At 39.7% G+C, this 18,851-nt stretch overlaps 1 protein-coding gene across 3 annotated transcripts in view; it reads left to right on the top strand.

Moving 5' to 3' along the window:
* Nucleotides 1-18,851, top strand: part of GTF3C1 (general transcription factor IIIC subunit 1) — a 44,412-nt gene that overhangs the window by 19,271 nt on the left and 6,290 nt on the right. For all 3 annotated transcript variants that reach the window (XM_074840737.1, XM_074840738.1, XM_074840739.1), the window contains exons 18-32: nucleotides 1,330-1,426; nucleotides 2,196-2,373; nucleotides 3,804-3,939; nucleotides 5,673-5,808; nucleotides 7,624-7,705; nucleotides 8,390-8,575; nucleotides 9,134-9,291; nucleotides 9,433-9,575; nucleotides 9,787-9,868; nucleotides 11,099-11,211; nucleotides 12,148-12,210; nucleotides 12,757-12,850; nucleotides 13,692-13,864; nucleotides 14,519-14,803; nucleotides 17,523-17,776. In XM_074840737.1, the coding sequence (XP_074696838.1) occupies nucleotides 1,330-1,426; nucleotides 2,196-2,373; nucleotides 3,804-3,939; nucleotides 5,673-5,808; nucleotides 7,624-7,705; nucleotides 8,390-8,575; nucleotides 9,134-9,291; nucleotides 9,433-9,575; nucleotides 9,787-9,868; nucleotides 11,099-11,211; nucleotides 12,148-12,210; nucleotides 12,757-12,850; nucleotides 13,692-13,864; nucleotides 14,519-14,803; nucleotides 17,523-17,776 (2,180 nt within the window). The remainder of the gene's footprint in view (nucleotides 1-1,329; nucleotides 1,427-2,195; nucleotides 2,374-3,803; nucleotides 3,940-5,672; nucleotides 5,809-7,623; nucleotides 7,706-8,389; nucleotides 8,576-9,133; nucleotides 9,292-9,432; nucleotides 9,576-9,786; nucleotides 9,869-11,098; nucleotides 11,212-12,147; nucleotides 12,211-12,756; nucleotides 12,851-13,691; nucleotides 13,865-14,518; nucleotides 14,804-17,522; nucleotides 17,777-18,851) is intronic.

Here is an 18,851-nt window from a genome sequence, read left to right on the forward strand (position 1 = left end):
TCATAACTCATCAGCAGGATGTTACTTCCATATAAAACACACTCCTGACTGCTGCTAAATTCAGAATTTAATAGAGTCTAAATATTGCTGTCCTTCATAAATCTTTCAGAAGATGCCACACTTCGCAGTTCCTGCCTGTTATACATACCATTCAATTTCTACTCATGCTCCCAGTGGCATGTCTGCCATTGTTTGCCATTCCTCATCTAGGAGATTTAAAAATTGAGATTGGACTGAAGATACTAAGGGAGAGCAACATTAAAGAAAAGTTATTTGAATATGTGGAATCAACAGCACCATATTAGTTTTCCCAGAAAGTCGTTGCTAACAGGATTAGGATGGTTGGAGGCTTATACGACACTTTGCAAACCTGCAAACATGTCATTGCTGAGTGAATAGTGACAGACAATGTCAGCTGTCAGGACTCGTGGCCAGCTCAGGTTTGCAATTCCTAATATATTACTTGCTAAACCTTCGTAACAAGGAAACTGGATTTATGGTATTTTCTGAAATCTGCAGCTCCATCTGATAGGTTTATGCAAAACAGCATGACACATAACCAAGTTGTCACTTTGCCCCCCCCCCCCCCCCCCCCCCCCTTCACTTCTAACTCAGCCAGATTTGCTTCAGTATTTCTAGGCTTGTCAAATGGTCTTTCTGAGCCCCAGAGAAAACTCTTGCCAAAATACAATTCCCATTTAACTGCACAGATCTTGGTGAGTTAAATGTGGGCAAAGCTGAATTTTTGACAAACTCTCTCTCAGAAGCTAGATCTTGCAAAAGTTTCCTGAAATTTCCAGAATTTGGCCATATACAGCATGGGAAATGTTGCACTTTTTGCTCTGCCAAAGCTATAAGCAACTGAAAGCAGTTTCTTGGAGCAGTAGTTCTAGACAACCGTAACTGCAAGGATTGTTACCCAGTTCTTTGTATGTACACATGTGAAGGCTTATCAGCCCATATTTAGCAGTCATGTTGTCTTACTCATGTCTTCTTTTCATAACACAAAACTGTCTGCAGATCCGCTGGTGTTCTGACTTTGATTCATTTTTACATATGGTATTTCTGGCTAATTTTGTTCTTTGCTAACAAAATTTTAGTTAGTATTTGACTAAAATATTGTATTTACGATTTGAGGAGAGGATTTTATATATTTTCTGTGAGCTGACAATTCAAACAAAATACTACTTCAGAAATTCTAAACCACAGTATTTCGAAAAAGGAGGGTTTCCTGAAACTTCAGGTTGCTGCATGGAACTGGCGTGTTTTCTGGCATCATCGTTACAGTTTTCATGAGTGCTAATTGTAATCCTCCTATCATTGCTGCAGGAGGTACATCTTTTCAGTGGTGGAAAACCTTCAAAGACTATGTTATATGGGACTGATACAGTTTGGCCCAACAGAGAAGTTTCAAGACAAAGACCAGGTAATTCTTTTAAAAATCTAGCTGTTATTCTTCATGTTATTTGTCCAGTGAAACAAATGCAGGATTTGGAGTTTGTAATTACCTAAAGTAGTTAAGTAAAATACTGGTGTTTCAGATATATATGTAAACCTCCAGATCCAAGTGACATATTGCAAGTTGTACAGATAATTTTTGCCTCTTTATCTGGAAAGACAGTACTGAAATGTATAATGTTGAATGTTGCATACACTAATGATCTGGGAGGTTTCAGACAGGCAGTGCTTCATGAAAAATGAGCATGCCACATTTTGTTCCATCAAGGTGTTAGGCATTGGATGTCTGACACAGAATAAAGTCACTGATCCGAGTAAAATAATGACATTCATATGCATCTTTTTATAAATAGAGAGCACATGCAAAGGAGAAGGTAGTCCCAACATACTTTAGGATAAGAAAGATAACTAGTCCCCAGACACATCTATTCTAATCCTGAATGAGAGCTTGTAGGAAATATTCCAAGTTTCCACAGAGAATGACTATCTTGTGCACAAGGGAGAAAAGAAACTGTTCTAAATCTAGAAATGAAATTTCTGGATCACTGACAAGGGAAGTTTGGTACTAGAATGCAATAGGGTGGGGAGGGTTGTGTCCTCTGCCAGAGTACTGTCTCAAAATAGCAAAGACTGAGAAGATGCTAAACAGTCCTAAATTAGATTAAATTGTGTGTTCTGTAGATTAGACAATTACAATTATTTTTACCTACCAGCCTGAAACATACTGTATTTGACAGGTCTTTGTGTATATGAAGAGAAATGCTGTGATTGTTGATACCACCATCTGTGACCCCCACTATAACCTGGCTCAAAGCAGCCGCCCGTTTGAGAGACGCTTATACGTTCTGAATACCATGCAGGATGTGGAAAACTTCTGGTTTGATTTGCAGTGTGTCTGCCTTAATACACCATTGGGTATGGTATAATTGTATATTCTTATCACCTTTACTGTTTATTCTGTACATACCACAGTTCCTCCTTCTTTTCTAGAACTTGAGGCAGGCTCTGTTTTGTCCCTTCCAATGTTTTGTTCTCTTGGCTGCTCTCCTTGTGCCTCAAAAAAAGCTAGAAGTTCTGTCTGTATAATTCTATGAAGTTGAGATCCAAGAAAGACAACTATACACTTGAAATTTTCAGAGCACTGTTAATGGAAGAGTGTTGCTGTCCTGCTAGAAGTATCAGATTTGTAATAGCTGTGTTAGATTTTAATCCAGTTGTGAAAGAGCCTTTTTGAATATAGTTACTAGTATATTTTCACCATAGCTCTCTACTAGTTTAAACAGAGATCCCTTCTCCTTAGAAAGATGTTGCTAAACTTTCTAATAGATAGCCTGAGTTAGATGAGAAATGGAAGTTAAAGGAGTCTATGCACCCCAGGTTGTTTTGAGTTTATTTTTGTGTTTGATCCTTTTACATTTTTAAATAGCTACAAGTTTACATTATTAAAAAAACCACATAAGTAATTGGGGGTAAGATATTTCTCCTGAAACCCTGACAACTCTGTTCTGTATTTCTGTAATTTAGTCAGCCAGGTAAAAAGATCTATTTGTAATTTTGTCTTACTTTTGCATTGAAGCAGTTATGTGTAAAAGGCTCCTTACACATCTGTCAAATGATAGTGTGTTTGTGATTGTTGCAGCTTTTGCAGGCTCTAGTCAGACCATGATTACTTTTAGCCCCCAAAATATGGGAATCACATTGTTTCAGCAGTTTGCATGTTTATGGAAGCTTTGTTGTGTTCCAATTAAGTATTTTCCATGTTAAGCCTTGAGGGGAAAATTGCTCTGTGCTGGATTTAAATTTATATTGACTCTCTAGGTCAGACACCTGCCAGAGATCCAGCCCTGCCCTATTGTCTTTGTAGCATGGGCAGCCAAAAAGCAGTAGTAAGCCAGTAGTTGGGTTTTCTTCCTATCTTCGAGTTCTGTTACTATAAAACCATCACATGAGTCCTCTTCTATATCCTAAATGTATCTCCAGCATTCACACTGTTTCAGCAGTCACAACCTGTGCATCATTTTTTGAGGATTGTTGACATGCTTGAGTATCTGAAAGGCTGTGATCCACACTTAGAATATCAGTCGACTGCTGAATTTTTTTTTCCTCATGAAGGATACCAGCCTCCCATTACTTCTTCCCTGAATACAATTTTGGACAAGTTAATGCCTTGCACTGGAAATTAACTGGAGCACCATTAGCCTCTGTAAGAAAGTGACATGTTTTACTGAGAAGTGGAAAAAATATTAGTACCGTTTGGGAGCAGTCATTTGCCATAGTAGGGTGGATTGAAAATGGGTTGAAGTTTTACTTCTCATGCTGATGGTCAAAACCATTTGTATGTCTAGGAGTTGTCCGCTGTCCTCGTTCAAAGAGAAGTAATCTTCAAGGGGAGGAGACTGCACTAGATGTAGAAATGGAACAAGAGTCAGCAGTGGATAAACACAATCTGGAACGAAAGTGTGCAATGTTGGAATATACCACGTATGTCATCTTCATCTTTGTTTTGTTGATTGAATAGAGTGGGCATTGGGTTTGGGTTTGGTTTTTTGTAATTCAGAGGCTTTCTGATTAAAAAGATATGTAGTTATGTATCATGTTTACAAGTAACTTGTCTACCAAGCAGGTTTTCGTGCTAAAGGAATGGGAAAAAGATTCAGATTTCCTTCCAAAGTAGTACAGAGGTGCGTTGCAAGAGTCTTGGGGAAAGCAAAGCCGAGGGGGAAGGAATGTTTCCGAAGTGCAGTTAACACCAGGGAAAAATTTAAAGCTTCTCTGTTCCTGTGCTTTATATCATGAGTATCACTCTTGTATCTCAAGTACCCTATAGCTTCAGTAGCTCCCATGTCATGTTCTGAAATCTGTCCTCTGTGTTGCAATTTGCTGCATATTGTTTACAGATTAATTTCTAATATGATCTTGGTGTACACTGATGAAATCTGGAAGTGGTCTCTGGAGCACTTCATCGTCTGCCTAATCACAGCCAGAACACTTGAGAGGATTGTATACCTACAACCTGCGACAGCCATGCAGAATGCCAGTTATACTTTTTATTGAGTGTTGTCCCCTGTGGTTTAGTTTTGTCGGTATTCTATTCTGTTTTAATAAACAGCCTGTTTAAAAGTATTTTCAGTTAGTTCAGTTACAGGTAGATATATCAAGTTATCTTTAAAAAAATTAATGGAGTTGAGGAAATCTAATTCCACTGATCCTTACTGATAGAAAAAAAATTCTGTTCAGTCCACTTGTCAGCTTTCACATATGGTCTCCACTGTATGGTAAGAAATCTTTTAAATTGGATATCTGGTGTTGACTTGCAGTTAGGCTGCAAACATCTTTAAGGTCAAGAAATAGTTTTTTGATTTAATTGATGGTGTAATGTTGTAATGAAAGAGCTGTCTGTTGAAAGCTTGACTGAAATAATTTTTTCCAACAGCTTTCAAAAAGTCTTTCACAAGGTGAAACAGGATTTCAAAAATACTTGGTGTTATTACTGGATTGTCAGAGCTGTCGTATCTACTGCATATGCAAAGCTTGTTCATAGTTAGATTTTCATTTTTTGAGGAAGTAAGTTTGTCTCCATGACTTCTTGCGCTGTAACACCACACTAATAATTAAATAGTTCATTCGCAAAAGGTACCAGTTCATCCATTACGTGTTATTCATGGCTAGTTTCATCCCCTTTCCAGGGAGAGAATTGCAGTGCATTGGGGTTTTTTGGCTTGCGTGTGTATTAAAACAAGCTTTAATGTGTTTGTTGGAAAACTGGAGAGACCAGTGCTTGACAGTCAGTGTGAAAAATGCAGGGTTATGATTGCCTTCAGCTCCTGTGGAAGATTTTCCCCACACTTGTCCTGAGAAAGTTTTTCATCTGAGCAGGTATTTTCTCTAGTGCTGCGGTAGGAATAGTGCTGAGAGCAGAGTTTAACATGGCCACTGGAACTTAGTTAACAATAATGAAGTTGCTCTGGGCATCATCTTTAAACTGAAAGCTTAGTAATTAAATATCAGGGATTAAAACTTAATGGAAAAGCATTGTCATGCTACTTCTGGAACAGGGATAAGGGAAGGAGCATCTCTCTTTCTCCTCCTCTTTCCCAGCCCTGTCTAAATCAGGAGGGCAAGGGGAGAGGTTCTGCACACGCATCACTTCAGAGCAGCTGAGAAGGCAGTCCCTACAAAATAATTACTGTATATTTTGTTACTCTTTCTCTTAGAGGCAGCCGAGAGGTGGTGGATGATGGAACGATCCCTGGAGATGGGTTAGGAGCTGCTGGTCTGGATTCCAGCTTTTATGGGCATCTAAAACGCAATTGGATCTGGACAAGTTACATCATCAATAAGACTAGGAAGGTGGGTATTTTACAATTTATATACCGTAATGAGTTTTCCAAATTTTAATATTCTTAAGGTTGAGATACTGATAGCAAAATGTTACTGCTCGCATGCTTTCTCAGTCATGTGTCTTAGTGAGGCTTTGCATCACTGGAAAGAAATGAATGCCAAATGTGGTAACTCTTGGTGCTGAAGTGAATGAAAGAATTGGATGTAAATTTTATCTGAACTGAATTTGATAATGCATTCAGCCAAAGGAGAAATACTTTATTAAGCAAGCAATTTAGATCACTTAGTGATGCCTCTTGCCTTTCTGAAATGTAGAAGTTGTCAGATGGAAACTGAAATATCCGGAACAAGGAAATACAGAAAAAAAAAAAAATTCTAGAAAGCCCAACATAGGCAAATAAGGATGGCCATTCCAGTTCTGGCTAATGTCCTGTCTCCGATGGTTGCCAAAAAAAGATTTGTAGTGAAGGTTGTAAGAGCAAGGTAGATGTATAGTGATATTTCCTCAGAATATTCTCCCAGATGTTTGCAAGTTTGGCTCAAGCACATTCTAAACCTGACGGTGATGTTTCAAAGCTGCTAATAGCTTTTTCTTTTGGGACTAATGTGTCTAATTGTTTTTTGGACACATGTAAATCTTTAGTATCCACAACCTCCTGTAGCAACATGCTTCAAAGTCCTATTATGTGTCACCACTTCCTTTTGATGGTTTAAGCTCTCTAATAATTGCAGTACTAAGGGAAGCTGTAAAAAATATTCTCCATCACTCTTTCTGTTTCACTTGATTTTGTAAATATCTCTCATGTTTCCCATTATTATCTCTTTTTTAAAGACTGGCATCTACTAGATTACTTAACTGTTCCCAGCATGGAACCTGTTCTGCCTTTAGTCATTCTTGTTCCCTTTCTTTTAACCTATTCTAGTTCTACTATATCCTTCTTCAGGTGAAAATAGAATCACATAGTGCATTCAGCCTGTGGCCAACCATGGATTTTTATAGCTGCATAGTGCTGCTGTCCTTTCCTAAGAATTCCTTACATTTGCTTTGCTTTTTAACCATTACCAAGCATTGAACAGGTACTTTCACAGAACTGTCTGTAATTGCCCTACCCTACGTAGTGGTCAAATTAGAGCCTATCTGTGTCTATGTAAAATTAGAGTTCCTTGGTTTTGACCTCAGGCAGGATCATTTCACTCTGAATTTCATCTGCTGTTCTGTCACCTAGTTGTTCAGCATTAACAGGACCTCCTGCAGTTCTTCAGTCTTGACTTTCCTCTCGATGTCTGTGACCAACTTCTATCACCAATGAATTCCACACAAGAGAAATGGGTTTTGCTGAGAATGGCAAAAGTTCTAATACATTGCAATCAGTTTGGGCTGAGATTCAAGATGAATAGAATATGGTGTAGGAGGCATTTACTCAATGTTTGTGTTTGCATTTTGGTTTTGTGCTTTTTAGAAGTTCCTTTGAAATGTAGCATGTTTTGAAAAGTACTGTTTTACAGAAAACTCTGCTCAGTCTCTGTAGCAGTGAAAGAATCAAACATTTCTTTTCCAGTGATGGCTGCTTTTAAACTTGAGATTTGCTGAAGTTCTAACCTTCATAATCTAGTGGATGTTGCACTATGATTTACAAAAAGCACTAGAGCCCTTCAAATGTGTGGTAGTAATAAGACAAATGAATCTTTCATTGTAGCCAAGAATCTTTTCCTTTATACTGAAAATTCATTTCTGACACTACTCAAAGGATATCATATATAGTGATGTTAAAACCGGTGCGCTCCCTTTGCATATCACCTCTTTTGAAAGCTGTGTTGTTTTAGGAAGGTACAGTTGCTGAAAATGGACTGACAGTGAGACTCCAAACCTTCTTAACAAAACATCCCCTTCCACTCAGTACCGGAGGTAAGGTGGTGATGCTGGTGGTGAGGTCTGTAACTGTATTATAGCTGTTACTGTCTATGTCAAACCCAGTATGGAGGATGTGGGTTGGTTCTGTCTCCTTCTGGTAATCTAGGATGCTTCAGGGACAGTAAAATAGATAAATAATTTCCTTCCCTGTTTCTGGATATATGGAACAATAATTTTTTTTATCCAGTATTGATGACATGGGTTGTTCCTGTCTCCTTACAATGATCTAGGATGCGTCTGGGGCAGTAAAATAGATATGTAAATAATTTCCTATGGAACAATAACTTTTATCCTTTGTAATTTCTGATATGCAGTTTGCAGAAATTCTAGAAGGACCAATGTTTTGTTTGACTAGGCACTGTTAAAATTGCATATCCTAACATTTAAGCTAAGGAGGATGAAATGCTTCCGGTTCAATATAAAACCTCAACTCAGTTCTCTTGTGTCTGTGCAGTGTGTGCTAGACTTAGTAATTACTTAATGATTCCTCATTTATGTGGGATTTACTCTGTGAGCTGCTGAGAAAGTGGTATGAAATGACATGACTAACAAAGGGCAAGTCTGAGAGGCCATCTGTCTTTTAATTATATTGAAACTTTGGCATTTGCTCTTTATACCTTAATATTGTAGAATGTAATTGCTTTAAAGCTCCACTACTGTAAATATGTGTCATTTTAGGTAACAAAATTAATGTTTTGGGAGAAGCAAAGGTAGAATCCGAGTCATTCATCCAGAAAGAGGAATGTGTTGAAATAAGTAAAGAACCAACCGAGGATCGGACCAAACGAGTGAGAGGTGGGAAAAGCCAAAAGAGGAAGAGGCTTAGGAAAGACGTTGGAAAGAAGACAAAGAAGAGAAAGAAAGGTAAGTAACTAACACATCAGGAAAAAGAAGCTTTCTTTTTCCTGATGTGGCCTGCTGTAAGTTGCTTTAGAAAAGCTGATGTGACTGTCACATAGTGTGAGAACTGGAAACTTACTGGCCATCTCTTTGGGTTGCCTCTTTCAGTGAAGAGGTTCAGATGTCCTGGGGCTGTATATTAGCTCTGGAGAAAAACAGCAGCGTGTTGTAACCGTTAGCTGTGTGTGAATCATGATGGCACTACTGTACTGTACGAATCAAGAAATTCTAATCGTGTCTGCACCAGGTCAACTCCTTGCAATTCAACTTTTGATAGCTGGCTTAAAGATTCTTCATGGTATGATGCTCCAAGTAGACAGTTTGCTAACTAAAGTGCTTGTTTTCTCATTCTGTGGAGAGGTATTAATGCATTTTACTTTCTGAACTGCTACTTCATTCTCTGCTTCTGTCTTTCATTCTTACAAACTGCAATTGGTGCTGATACTGCTTGTGATAGGAGTTTGAATTAATCAGAATATGTAGTGCTGAGATAACTGTCAGGTTTTTTTCTGGATTTGTTAGAAGAGAGTTCCGTAGAAAAAAGCAAAAGACTCCGCTACCATGATGAAGCTGACCAGAGTGCCCTGCAGAGGATGACACGTCTGCGTGTCACCTGGACAGTGCAAGAAGACAGTCTGCTCATGCTGTGCCGAATCGCTAGTCATGTGCTAAATGCAAAGGTATTTAGTAGGACCCCTGTTTAAGAGGTCTGTGTACTGAACACACATTTCATCAGTCCTAGGAATTCATCCTGGTTCTAATCAGCATTTGTGTATGCAAAAGCTGAAGTTTAACTCCAACCACTTTTGTTCTTTACACAGGTAAAAGGGCCCTTTGTTCCATGGCAAGTAGTTCGGGATATCATGCATGCCAGCTTTGAGGAGTCCCTCGATAAAACTTCTCATTCTGTTGGACGAAGAGCTCGTTACATTGTCAGAAATCCACAGACCTATCTTAATTATAAGTAAGAAGGCTTCTGTCTATATTCTAGGTATAGGCTAAATTCTCCTGAAAGGATATCGAGGGATATCCTGAAGGGATATGCTCCTCCTGTGTTTTTTTCTTATTTCATGTGAATATAAATTTCAACTTTTTTGCACCCTAGTGCTGTCGAATCTGTAGTGAATTGGGAAAATTTCAACTATGTACAACACTTTCAATTGTATCTGTTGCAGAGTTTGCCTTGCTGAGGTTTACCAAGATAAAGCCCTTATTGAAGATTTCATGAATAGAGAAAATAATTATGAAGATCCACAGGTAGGAGGGAAGTATTCTAAAGGTCAGAGAGTACTTCACGCTGTTTGGATAACTGAGTACTTGCACTGTTTTGATTACTGTGATTTCATATCTTATCTCTCCCTTGTACCCTTAGCTGTGTTAAAAATAGCATCCTTGTAAAAACGCAGCATCATTGCTATTTTGAGAGTAAAGTGGACACAGGCAGCCTTCCAAAGGCACATAAACATCACTGCTGTGCAACAAAAATTTTGTTTCTTCCATGTGCTTGTTTATAAACATCCATGACTGAGCATCTATATGCACTGATGTTATTTTCTTTTTATCCTCTCAGCCTCCTTGTTATCTGAGCAAGAAAACATTTTTGCTCTGTAATTTCTTATTTTTTACTCTGCTTGCATGTCAAAACGCTGCCTTAGCTTCTGTGGATGAGTGCAGGAATGTAAGCAAATTTCCTGAGAGAAGCCTTGATTTGATCAGTGAAAAGATTTTATTTATTTTTTCAGCTTTCTATGGCTTAAATCAACCACAATTTCAAACTGAAAAGTTGTTTACACTTTCAGTGCAAACAATTCCGTTTTGAATTCAAAACTCTTCCACAACTGGGACAATGTCACAGCAAGATTTTCTTTGTTTTCCTCCAGGAATGACAATTCATATTATTGTCAGAAAATCCCAACCAGTTCTGTTTAGATTCGTTTTTGTTTCATTGAAGAATAGTTGTTCACTGATGAGACATTGCTGAAATAAACATGTGTCCCCATCCCTGAAATCTGTCTGTGGAAGCAAATAAAAACTTGTTTCCGGAGAGATACAGGACCGTTCCTCTCCTGTAACAGGTGTCCTCCAAGCCACGACTGTACAAACAGACTTAATGGAGAACACGATAAAGATTGTGAAGGGTATGAAGAGAAACAAGGACTTAAGAAGAAGCTTAAACAAAGGTCTCTACCAAGAGATCTTATGCTGTTAACTCAGTGTAATTGTTTTTAGAAAATATGTACACAGTGGGCTGCATGTAGCTGTGAGCGTGATTACAGACAGAACCTGCAACTGTTAAGTAATTATCAGCAAACACAACCTCCACAGAGCTTTTTTGATGCATTCTCTTGTGTGGTATAATGTTTCTGACTTGATAATTCAAAACCAGCTATTTCTACTGGAATTTTCCATGAACACTTTAAATGTAGAGTGTCTTTTCCCAGTCTGAGAAATTGAGGTTGATAACATTTCTATCTCTTGTTTTCAAAGGTTTGTGCAAAGGAGTTTAAAGAGTTTGTGGAAAGACTGAAAGAGAAATTCAGTTCAACCCTGGGGAATCCCAAACTTGAGATTCCTGATACTTTGCAGGAACTCTTTTCCAGGTATTGACTCTGCACATGGGCTGAGACAGTGAGAGGGGAGGGCAGTTCAGAGCAGACCTCTTCTCTGCTGTGCGTGATTTACACCCTCTGTTACTTGTACTCTTCGTATCAAAAGAAGCTTCAGTAAACACAACAAGCAATGTTTCTTTCGAATCCATACTTCCTAAATATATATAATTAATTTTCAGTTATTCGCACAAGCTGGCTTATTTTAAACCATTCCCATTTTGCTAAATAAGACCTTTTGTAAACCAGAAATTCACGATGTCACGTTTTCATAAATTGTCAAATTCTGATTTTTGCTATTAGAGATGCTGGTAGTCAGGTGTAACGTTTTAATGGAACAGAAGACTTACCTTTACCATTTTTCAGATTAACTGGCCCTATTTTATATCACAATTTGAAGGTGGTAGCTCAGCTAAATAATCTCAGTGCTGCTAAAACTGTTGATACAGAAGAGCACTCATCCTTGTATAGCATTTCCCAGCCCCACATCATTAAGCTCTTTCAAGATGAATAACACTTGGAGAGAAATGTGAAAATTTGAGTCTGAAACTATTTTATGATAACAAATTTATCACCTTTTTAAATATTCTTACTTTGGGAAGAGCTATATGTTACAGCAGAAGTGCTGTCGATGGTAACTGGAAGTCCAAAACCTCATAGAATAGCCAATCCATACAGTTCTGTACTGTCTTCTGTCCATGTGTTTTATCTCCTTGTCAGCAGATAGCTTAGTGGAGTGAGGGAGATTGAACACTTCTTCTAATTTTTGACACTTACACCGAGGGCTGCTGGAGCAGATAGTTCTGCTGCGCTGTTCCAACATTTGCCTTATTAGCAGTTGCGCTTGTCAGCCTCTGGGTTTCACGGTTGATATAAAATCACAGAATGTTACTTTTGTTTCAGTGTTTTCCTTTCCCTTCCCTTAACTAGATTTCGAGTTTTGGCAATCGGAGAAGACACAAATCAGAACACAAAAGAGGATAGTCTAAGCAGGTGAGTAACAGTAGCACCATTTTTTTCCATTAGGACTCCAAGGTCATGTCAGCCCTCACATCTGTGAAAGTCGTGTATATGTATATAGTCTTCTAATTCAGTACATTTTTCATCTGTTTGTTGCAGTGTATAAATTTATTAATAGACAAATACTCTCACAAGGCTGCAGGGACCTCTGACAGATTATAGATTTGATGAATAAAATGCCAGCAGCAATGCCCTTCTCAAAGTGGTGGTCTGTGATCATTAGGACAACTGTGTATGTTTTCTGTGGGGGTGCTATACCTTAAGAGGGGGAAATGTTAACAAAGAGAACTTTGTTTTGTATCTGATTATCTGGACTGATCCAAAAATTCAGGGTGGAAGGTCAGGGAAAATGTGACAGGCTCCTTTACATGAGTGATCCTCGGCTGTAGTGATCTCATGCCTTTGTGCATCTATTTCAGAAGCAGGTGATTGAGCTTGTATATTTTTGTGCTAGTTTAATAGTTAGGTAACTCATGCTCAAAAATCATCGTTAATAAACCCTTCTTTTTTTCCTTTCAGTGTCTATGATATTCATTTTCTAGTGCTACAGAATTTGATTCAGAGCACTTTGGCACTCTCAGATAACCAGATGAAATCTTGCCAGTCGTTTCAGGTACAGTATCTGGACCAAGCTTTACTGGTCGTACAACCCTAAAGAGTTTCTCCTTCCTACCTTGATAGATGCCTTTTTCAGATGTGAGAAAAGAGACCTAGCAGCTTAGATTTGTATCCATTCTGTGGAGATTATTCTCTTCTGCTTTTAGGAAATGATATATTCTAGGCAGATTTTCAGTATGTGGCTTTTCTCTCTGAGGATGAGATTGCAAGATGTGAAGTTGAAGCAATCCTCAAAAAACCTTATGAAATAAACTCCACATCTCTCCATTGGGTCAAACTGTATCATGATTCGGTGCCCACTGGAGCAGTTGGAAGCACGCTCTGGAGGAGGTAGCACAAAGACAGTCCTAGTATCCAGCTGACACTGGTGCTGGGGAGCCTCTCCTTCAGCACTGGGGACCACAAAAATATACCATCTATCAGTCAGGCACTTAAAAAAATAAAGTTAGAAGTTCAAAGGGAGTTTAATATCTCATCAGCAGACAAGAGTGGGGCCTAGAAAGCCAAGCTCATAGAAGCATGTGTTCCTGGTAAAATGATGGGAAGAGTCTACCAAAAGGTGTTGCAGATGAGCATTTTTTACATACGTCATTCTAGTGGGAGCCTGATCCCATTTTGAATATCAAATGTTCTATAGTATTTAGTTAATTTAATTGGCGTTTACCGTGAAAAGTCTGGAAGCCCATAAAAGGAATAGTGTAGTTAAGTAAATGTATCACTTATGTTCTGGCTTGTAGCTTCATGTTAATTTAGTTAACATAAACCTCAGGTAGGTGAGTCTAACAGTGGATTCAGAGCCAACGCTGCCTTTTACATTGAACGGGGGTTTTTTGCAGACATTTCGTTTGTACCGGGAATACAAAGATGACATTCTCGTGAAGGCTTTCCTAGAGTGTCAGAAGAGAAGCTTGGTCAATCGCCGTCGAGTAAACCACACACTGGGTCCAAAGAAAAGCCGGGCTTTGCCTTTTGTACCCATGTCCTATCAGCTGTCTCAGAGTTACTACAGGTGGGTGTCAGAAAGGTCGCTGTTTATGTTTGAGCAAATAAAAGAATCTACCCAGGCATGCTTGGTGTGGAGGAGAGAATGCACATGGAGTATCTGGAGCAAGGAACCTGACCATCACAGCCAAAGCTGAAGAGGTGATGGTAACATCTGTGTATGTTAGCCTGTTGTTGGGTGAGCAATTAGGGCTGTACAGGGAATAGAGCCAGGTTTGCTGGGCAAGCCTTTACAAAGACACACGCGGAGTTGAGGAGAGGTAGCACCACAGTTCTAGGTGTAGTGGAATGATTTCTTTAGCACCCTTGTCATTCTGATGTTGCTTGCTTTTCCTCTCCAGGTACTTTGTGCTGCACTGTGCCTGGACATCGGGGTGGGGGAGGAGAGTTTAACTGTAAATGTCATCTTCTGTTTGAGCACTGAATACATCTTTGCTTTGTATTTGCTATATAGTACCTGACCTTTACATGGTGCATAAATACTTAATGTTCTGGAACTAGTAAAAGGACTGTGAAAGCAGATGTAGAAGGTACTTGGTCACCAGCTCTAGCATGGAACTTCAACTATTTGACTGCTCTGTGCTACCATGGTTCTAAAATTCATATGCAGTAAGAAGGGACTGAAAAGTTCATGCTTCTTTGAATTTGTCTTTTTGTCCAGAGTGTTTACGTGGCGGTTTCCCAGTACAATTTGCACAGAGTCCTTTCAGTTCCTCGAGAAGCTCAAGGATGCTGAAAAATCAGACCAGCCAGACAGCTTCTCATTTAAAGATCAAGAAAACAAAGCATCAGAAGGCATGATTGCATTTCCTATGGACGGACCTGGTGGCCAGTGTGTGGCGATGCTCTCCCTATTCTCCCTGGGACTTGTATCTGTGAATGTGAGAATCCCAGAGCAGATAGTTGTGGTGGACAGCACTATGGTGGAAAATGAAGTGATAAAAAGGTAAACACTGTTATTTCTATTAGTAAATATGGTTTGGGGGTAACTTGAATGAAATTGGACAGTATTGTGGCATGTTTTACTATGATTTTGTTTAGATTTTGATTCCTGAGGGGGCAGTCTGAAGACTTAATGACACTTTAGTTAGTGCATGTCATTGTAGCCTTGTACTGCATTTGTCATCACATGTGTGGCATTTAAATTGCTAGACATTTCACTGCCATCAGAGCTAATGGGGAAAGGAGAGCAGCGTGTGCTGGATGAGTGTTCTCATCAATATTGCACCTTCCCATTTCAAAGACTAAGAAGGATTAGTAACAAGCTTTCAGCTTTATCAGTGAAACCTGTCTCCACAATATTCGTTCTATGTATTGTCTCCTCTTTGATTTTGTTTTGGTTTTTTTTAAGCCTCCAGTAATTGCATACCACTGAAATTGAAACTCTCTCCCTAGGCAGTCTAATCCTATGAATAGTTATCCTTACAATCATTATGTGTTTGCTTAGCGTGCAGCAGAAATCTCTTGCTGTAGTTTAACCTGTTGCTTCCTGTTGTATATATACATGGAAAATACTTGTTCTCTTTCTCTTTAGAGCAGCTTATTACCTATTTGAAGATTGTTATCATAGTCCTCCTCCCATAATATGCTGTTCTTTAAAATGAGCAGCCTCAGTTCCTTTACTTGTGTTTTTGGTATGTTATTCATGTTATCCAGATCTCTGTCTTTCTCATTATTTTCCTCTGTACTGAACTGTGATGTCAAAAAACAAATGCCATGCTCTTGCTGGCAGCTCTGTGCCAATTACATCATGTTATGTAGGTGATATGCCTTTTAATATATCCCAAGATGATGAAGAGCCATGGTCTTGCCAAAAAAAAAAAAAAAAAAAAAAAAAGTAGCCAAAAACTCCCAGTGCGGTGATTCATGTACAGCTTATGATTCTTGTGATTCACTCTAAGAAGTTTCTTTTCCTTTATCTAATTAATTGTTTCCTCTTAGTGTGGAGGGAGAGGTGCATAGTGCTGTAACATAAATAACATGCCTTTGTCCATATGAAATTGCTCCCTGCTCTTTTCCAGTTTGTTGGAAATGTTCTGAATGCAAATTCTGTCTTCTCATATACTTGCAGTCTCTCCAGTTTGGTGATCCTCTGCAAACTTAATAAGCTGTTTTATCAGCCAAGCCATTAGCAGAAATACACTAAACCCTGGACTAGTCCCATTTCTGAGTACAGGCATCTGAGTCCAGTTTTCCACTGGTTATGTACTTGCACTATTTTTTCTAAATGATGTGTTCCCTTTTGGTTTTAAATACGTTTTAAGAGAAGGTACTTAAGGTCTAACTCATCATAGATAAGGTTGGAAGGAACCGTTGGTTGTCTTTGGCATAACCTCCTTAAAACAGAGGCAACTTCAGTTAGATCAGGTTGTTCAGAGCCTTCACCTTTATCCATAATGGCTCTTGCTTGTGTCCTAGAAAAAAATACTGTGTGTTTGACTGTTTGTTTCTGAGAAACTTATCCTGGCTGCTGCTACTGGCTGGAGAGCTGTCTGGAAGAAAAGGATCTGGGGGTTCTAATTGACAAACAGCTGAACAGGAGCCAGCAGTGTGCCCAGGTGGCCAAGAAAGCCAACGGCATCCTGGCTTGTATTAGAAATAGTGTGACCAGCAGAAGCAGGGAGGTGACAGTCCCCCTGTGCTCTGCACTGGTGAGGCCACATCTGGAGTGTTGTGTCCAGTTTTGAGCACCTCAATACGAGAGAGATCTCGAGGTGCTGGAGCGAGTGCAGAGGAGGGCAACGAAGCTGGTGAAGGGCCTGGAGAATAAATCCTGTGAGGAGAGATTGAAGGAGCTGGGACTGTTCAGTGTGAGGAGGAGAAGGCTGAGGGGAGACCTCATCACTCTCTACAGCTCCCTGAAAGGACGTTGTGGAGAGGTTGGTGCTGGTCTCTTCTCACAGGTGATTAGTGACAGAACAAGGGGGAATGGCTTTAAACTGCAACAGGGGAGGTTCAGACTGGACGTGAGGAAAAAGAGTTTCCCAGAAAGAGTGGTCAGAGAGTGGAATAGGCTGCCCAGGGAGGGGGTGGAGTCACCAGCCCTGGGTGTGTTTAAGGGTCGTTTGGATGAGATGTTGGGGGATGTGGTGTAGGGGAGAACTTTGTAGAGTCGGGCTGAGGGTTGGACTCGATGATCCCGAGGGTCTTTTCCAACCTGAATGATTCTGTGATTCTGTGACGCTGTCTGCAGTTCGTTTTGTGTTGGGGTGTTGGTTTGTTGGTTTTTTTTTCTTTTCTAAACTACCTGAAGTCTTTGGCCTGTAATGCTTTTTTCTCCTTTTCTCCCTTAAAAACAAAACACAGTCTGCCCTATACTGCAGTATCCCTTACGGTCTCAGCCTTTGTGCTCTGACAGATGTTCCCCTCATGATGAAGTGTCTGCTGAACCAAAGAGCTTCAGCACTGTAAGCTGAGATATTTTGGGTTCACTTCAACATGTTTGCAAAAAAAGAGAGCGTTTCCTTTTCCAGGGACCTTTAGTGTATTTTCATTTCTGTAGTTGCTTTTTCTCAGCCTGCTATGGACATATCCACGGCTGTTCATGACTGAATACTAGAATGCAGAATAGCATGTGTTCTTGCTCTGCTCGATGTAATGCGTCACCTTGTTATTGTGGAAAAAAAAATCCCAACAAACAAACAAAACACCTCTGTTTGCTGTAGTTTAGGAAAAGAAGGACTTGAGGATGATGATGACGACGATGATGACTTAGATGACAGCTCTGGAGGCAAACGGAGAATAGAAGTAAAAGCTCGTCAAGCATCTCATACCAATTACTTACTGATGAGAGGCTACTATGCCCCTGGAATTGTCAGCATGCGCAATCTGAGTCCCAGTGACAATATTGTGGTCAATTCCTGCCAGGTGAAGGTTAAGCTGCGATGTACACCACTTCCAGGAAGACTCAGCTCTCCAGGTTAGTTTCTGTTTGGCCAACCCACAGAAGTGGGTTGGAGCAGGAAAGATAGTGAATGCATCAGCTGAGGAACTTATTTCCTCTTAACAGGAACATTATTTTTTCATTACACATGCAGTTTGCCTTGTAATGCTTTCTCTCCTGATTTAAAACAAACAGGTGGTTGACTTATAGGGGCACCTTTTGTTGGTACAAGTCCTTGCCTGTATTTCACGTTGTGTGCAACTATCAATCCAAAGAGCAAGTCTGTTCTCTGCTCTGTTATCCCTTCTCCAGGACATTTTTCGGTCCCTTCTGCAAGTTAAAATACCATATTATGTCACACCCAGGCTCTCTTCTGAAAGAGAAAATAAAATCTTTCAGAGCTCCTTGAATGGAAATTCACATTTACTTGTCTCATGCAAATGCCTGAAATAGTGGTGTCCAGTCTCTGGCCTTTTACCTACAATAACTTAAACATTTTTATAATATTTAGAGTTTGAATATTTGTAATTTATCAGCACTTCCCCTTCTTAAAGAGCATCTTCATTTCAACTGTAATGCAAATGCATCCAGGAAAGCCTTTAGTTGTTCAGCTCTGTAGTTGGAAGGTCTAATTCTGTCCCTGCCCGTTTCTATTGCAGTTGTGGTAAAATAGAAATTCTTTCTCATATCTCTGCTGCCACACATGCCCTCCAGGTCTACTGAGCTGATGGCTCATTACAGTTTTCTCATTTTTTCTTGGCTGTCAAAGAAGTGCAGCTGTCACACGAGCGTCCCACAAGGCACGGTGCAAAGGCAGCCCGCAGATAAAAGCGGGGGGAGCGGTAAGAACAGTGCCAGAGCTACCCTCTAATCATCCGGGCCTGGGAAAAGGTGTTACACTACCTCAGCTTCGGAATACTCTGTACAGTGGGGGTCAGTTTTGTGCAGTGATGGACCTGTCTCCAAACACAGAGATGCTTTGTTATACTAATTATACTAAGACATTGTCGACTTGTAGTTTATAGGATATTTGGCCAAAAGCTTTCTGCTATGGATCAGCTGCTTCAAATTATTTGTTTAGTAGGGTCCTCCATAGCATTTCCTTGCCCTA

This window comes from Strix aluco, chromosome 15, assembly GCF_031877795.1.
Source record: "Strix aluco isolate bStrAlu1 chromosome 15, bStrAlu1.hap1, whole genome shotgun sequence".
Taxonomy (NCBI): domain Eukaryota; kingdom Metazoa; phylum Chordata; class Aves; order Strigiformes; family Strigidae; genus Strix; species Strix aluco.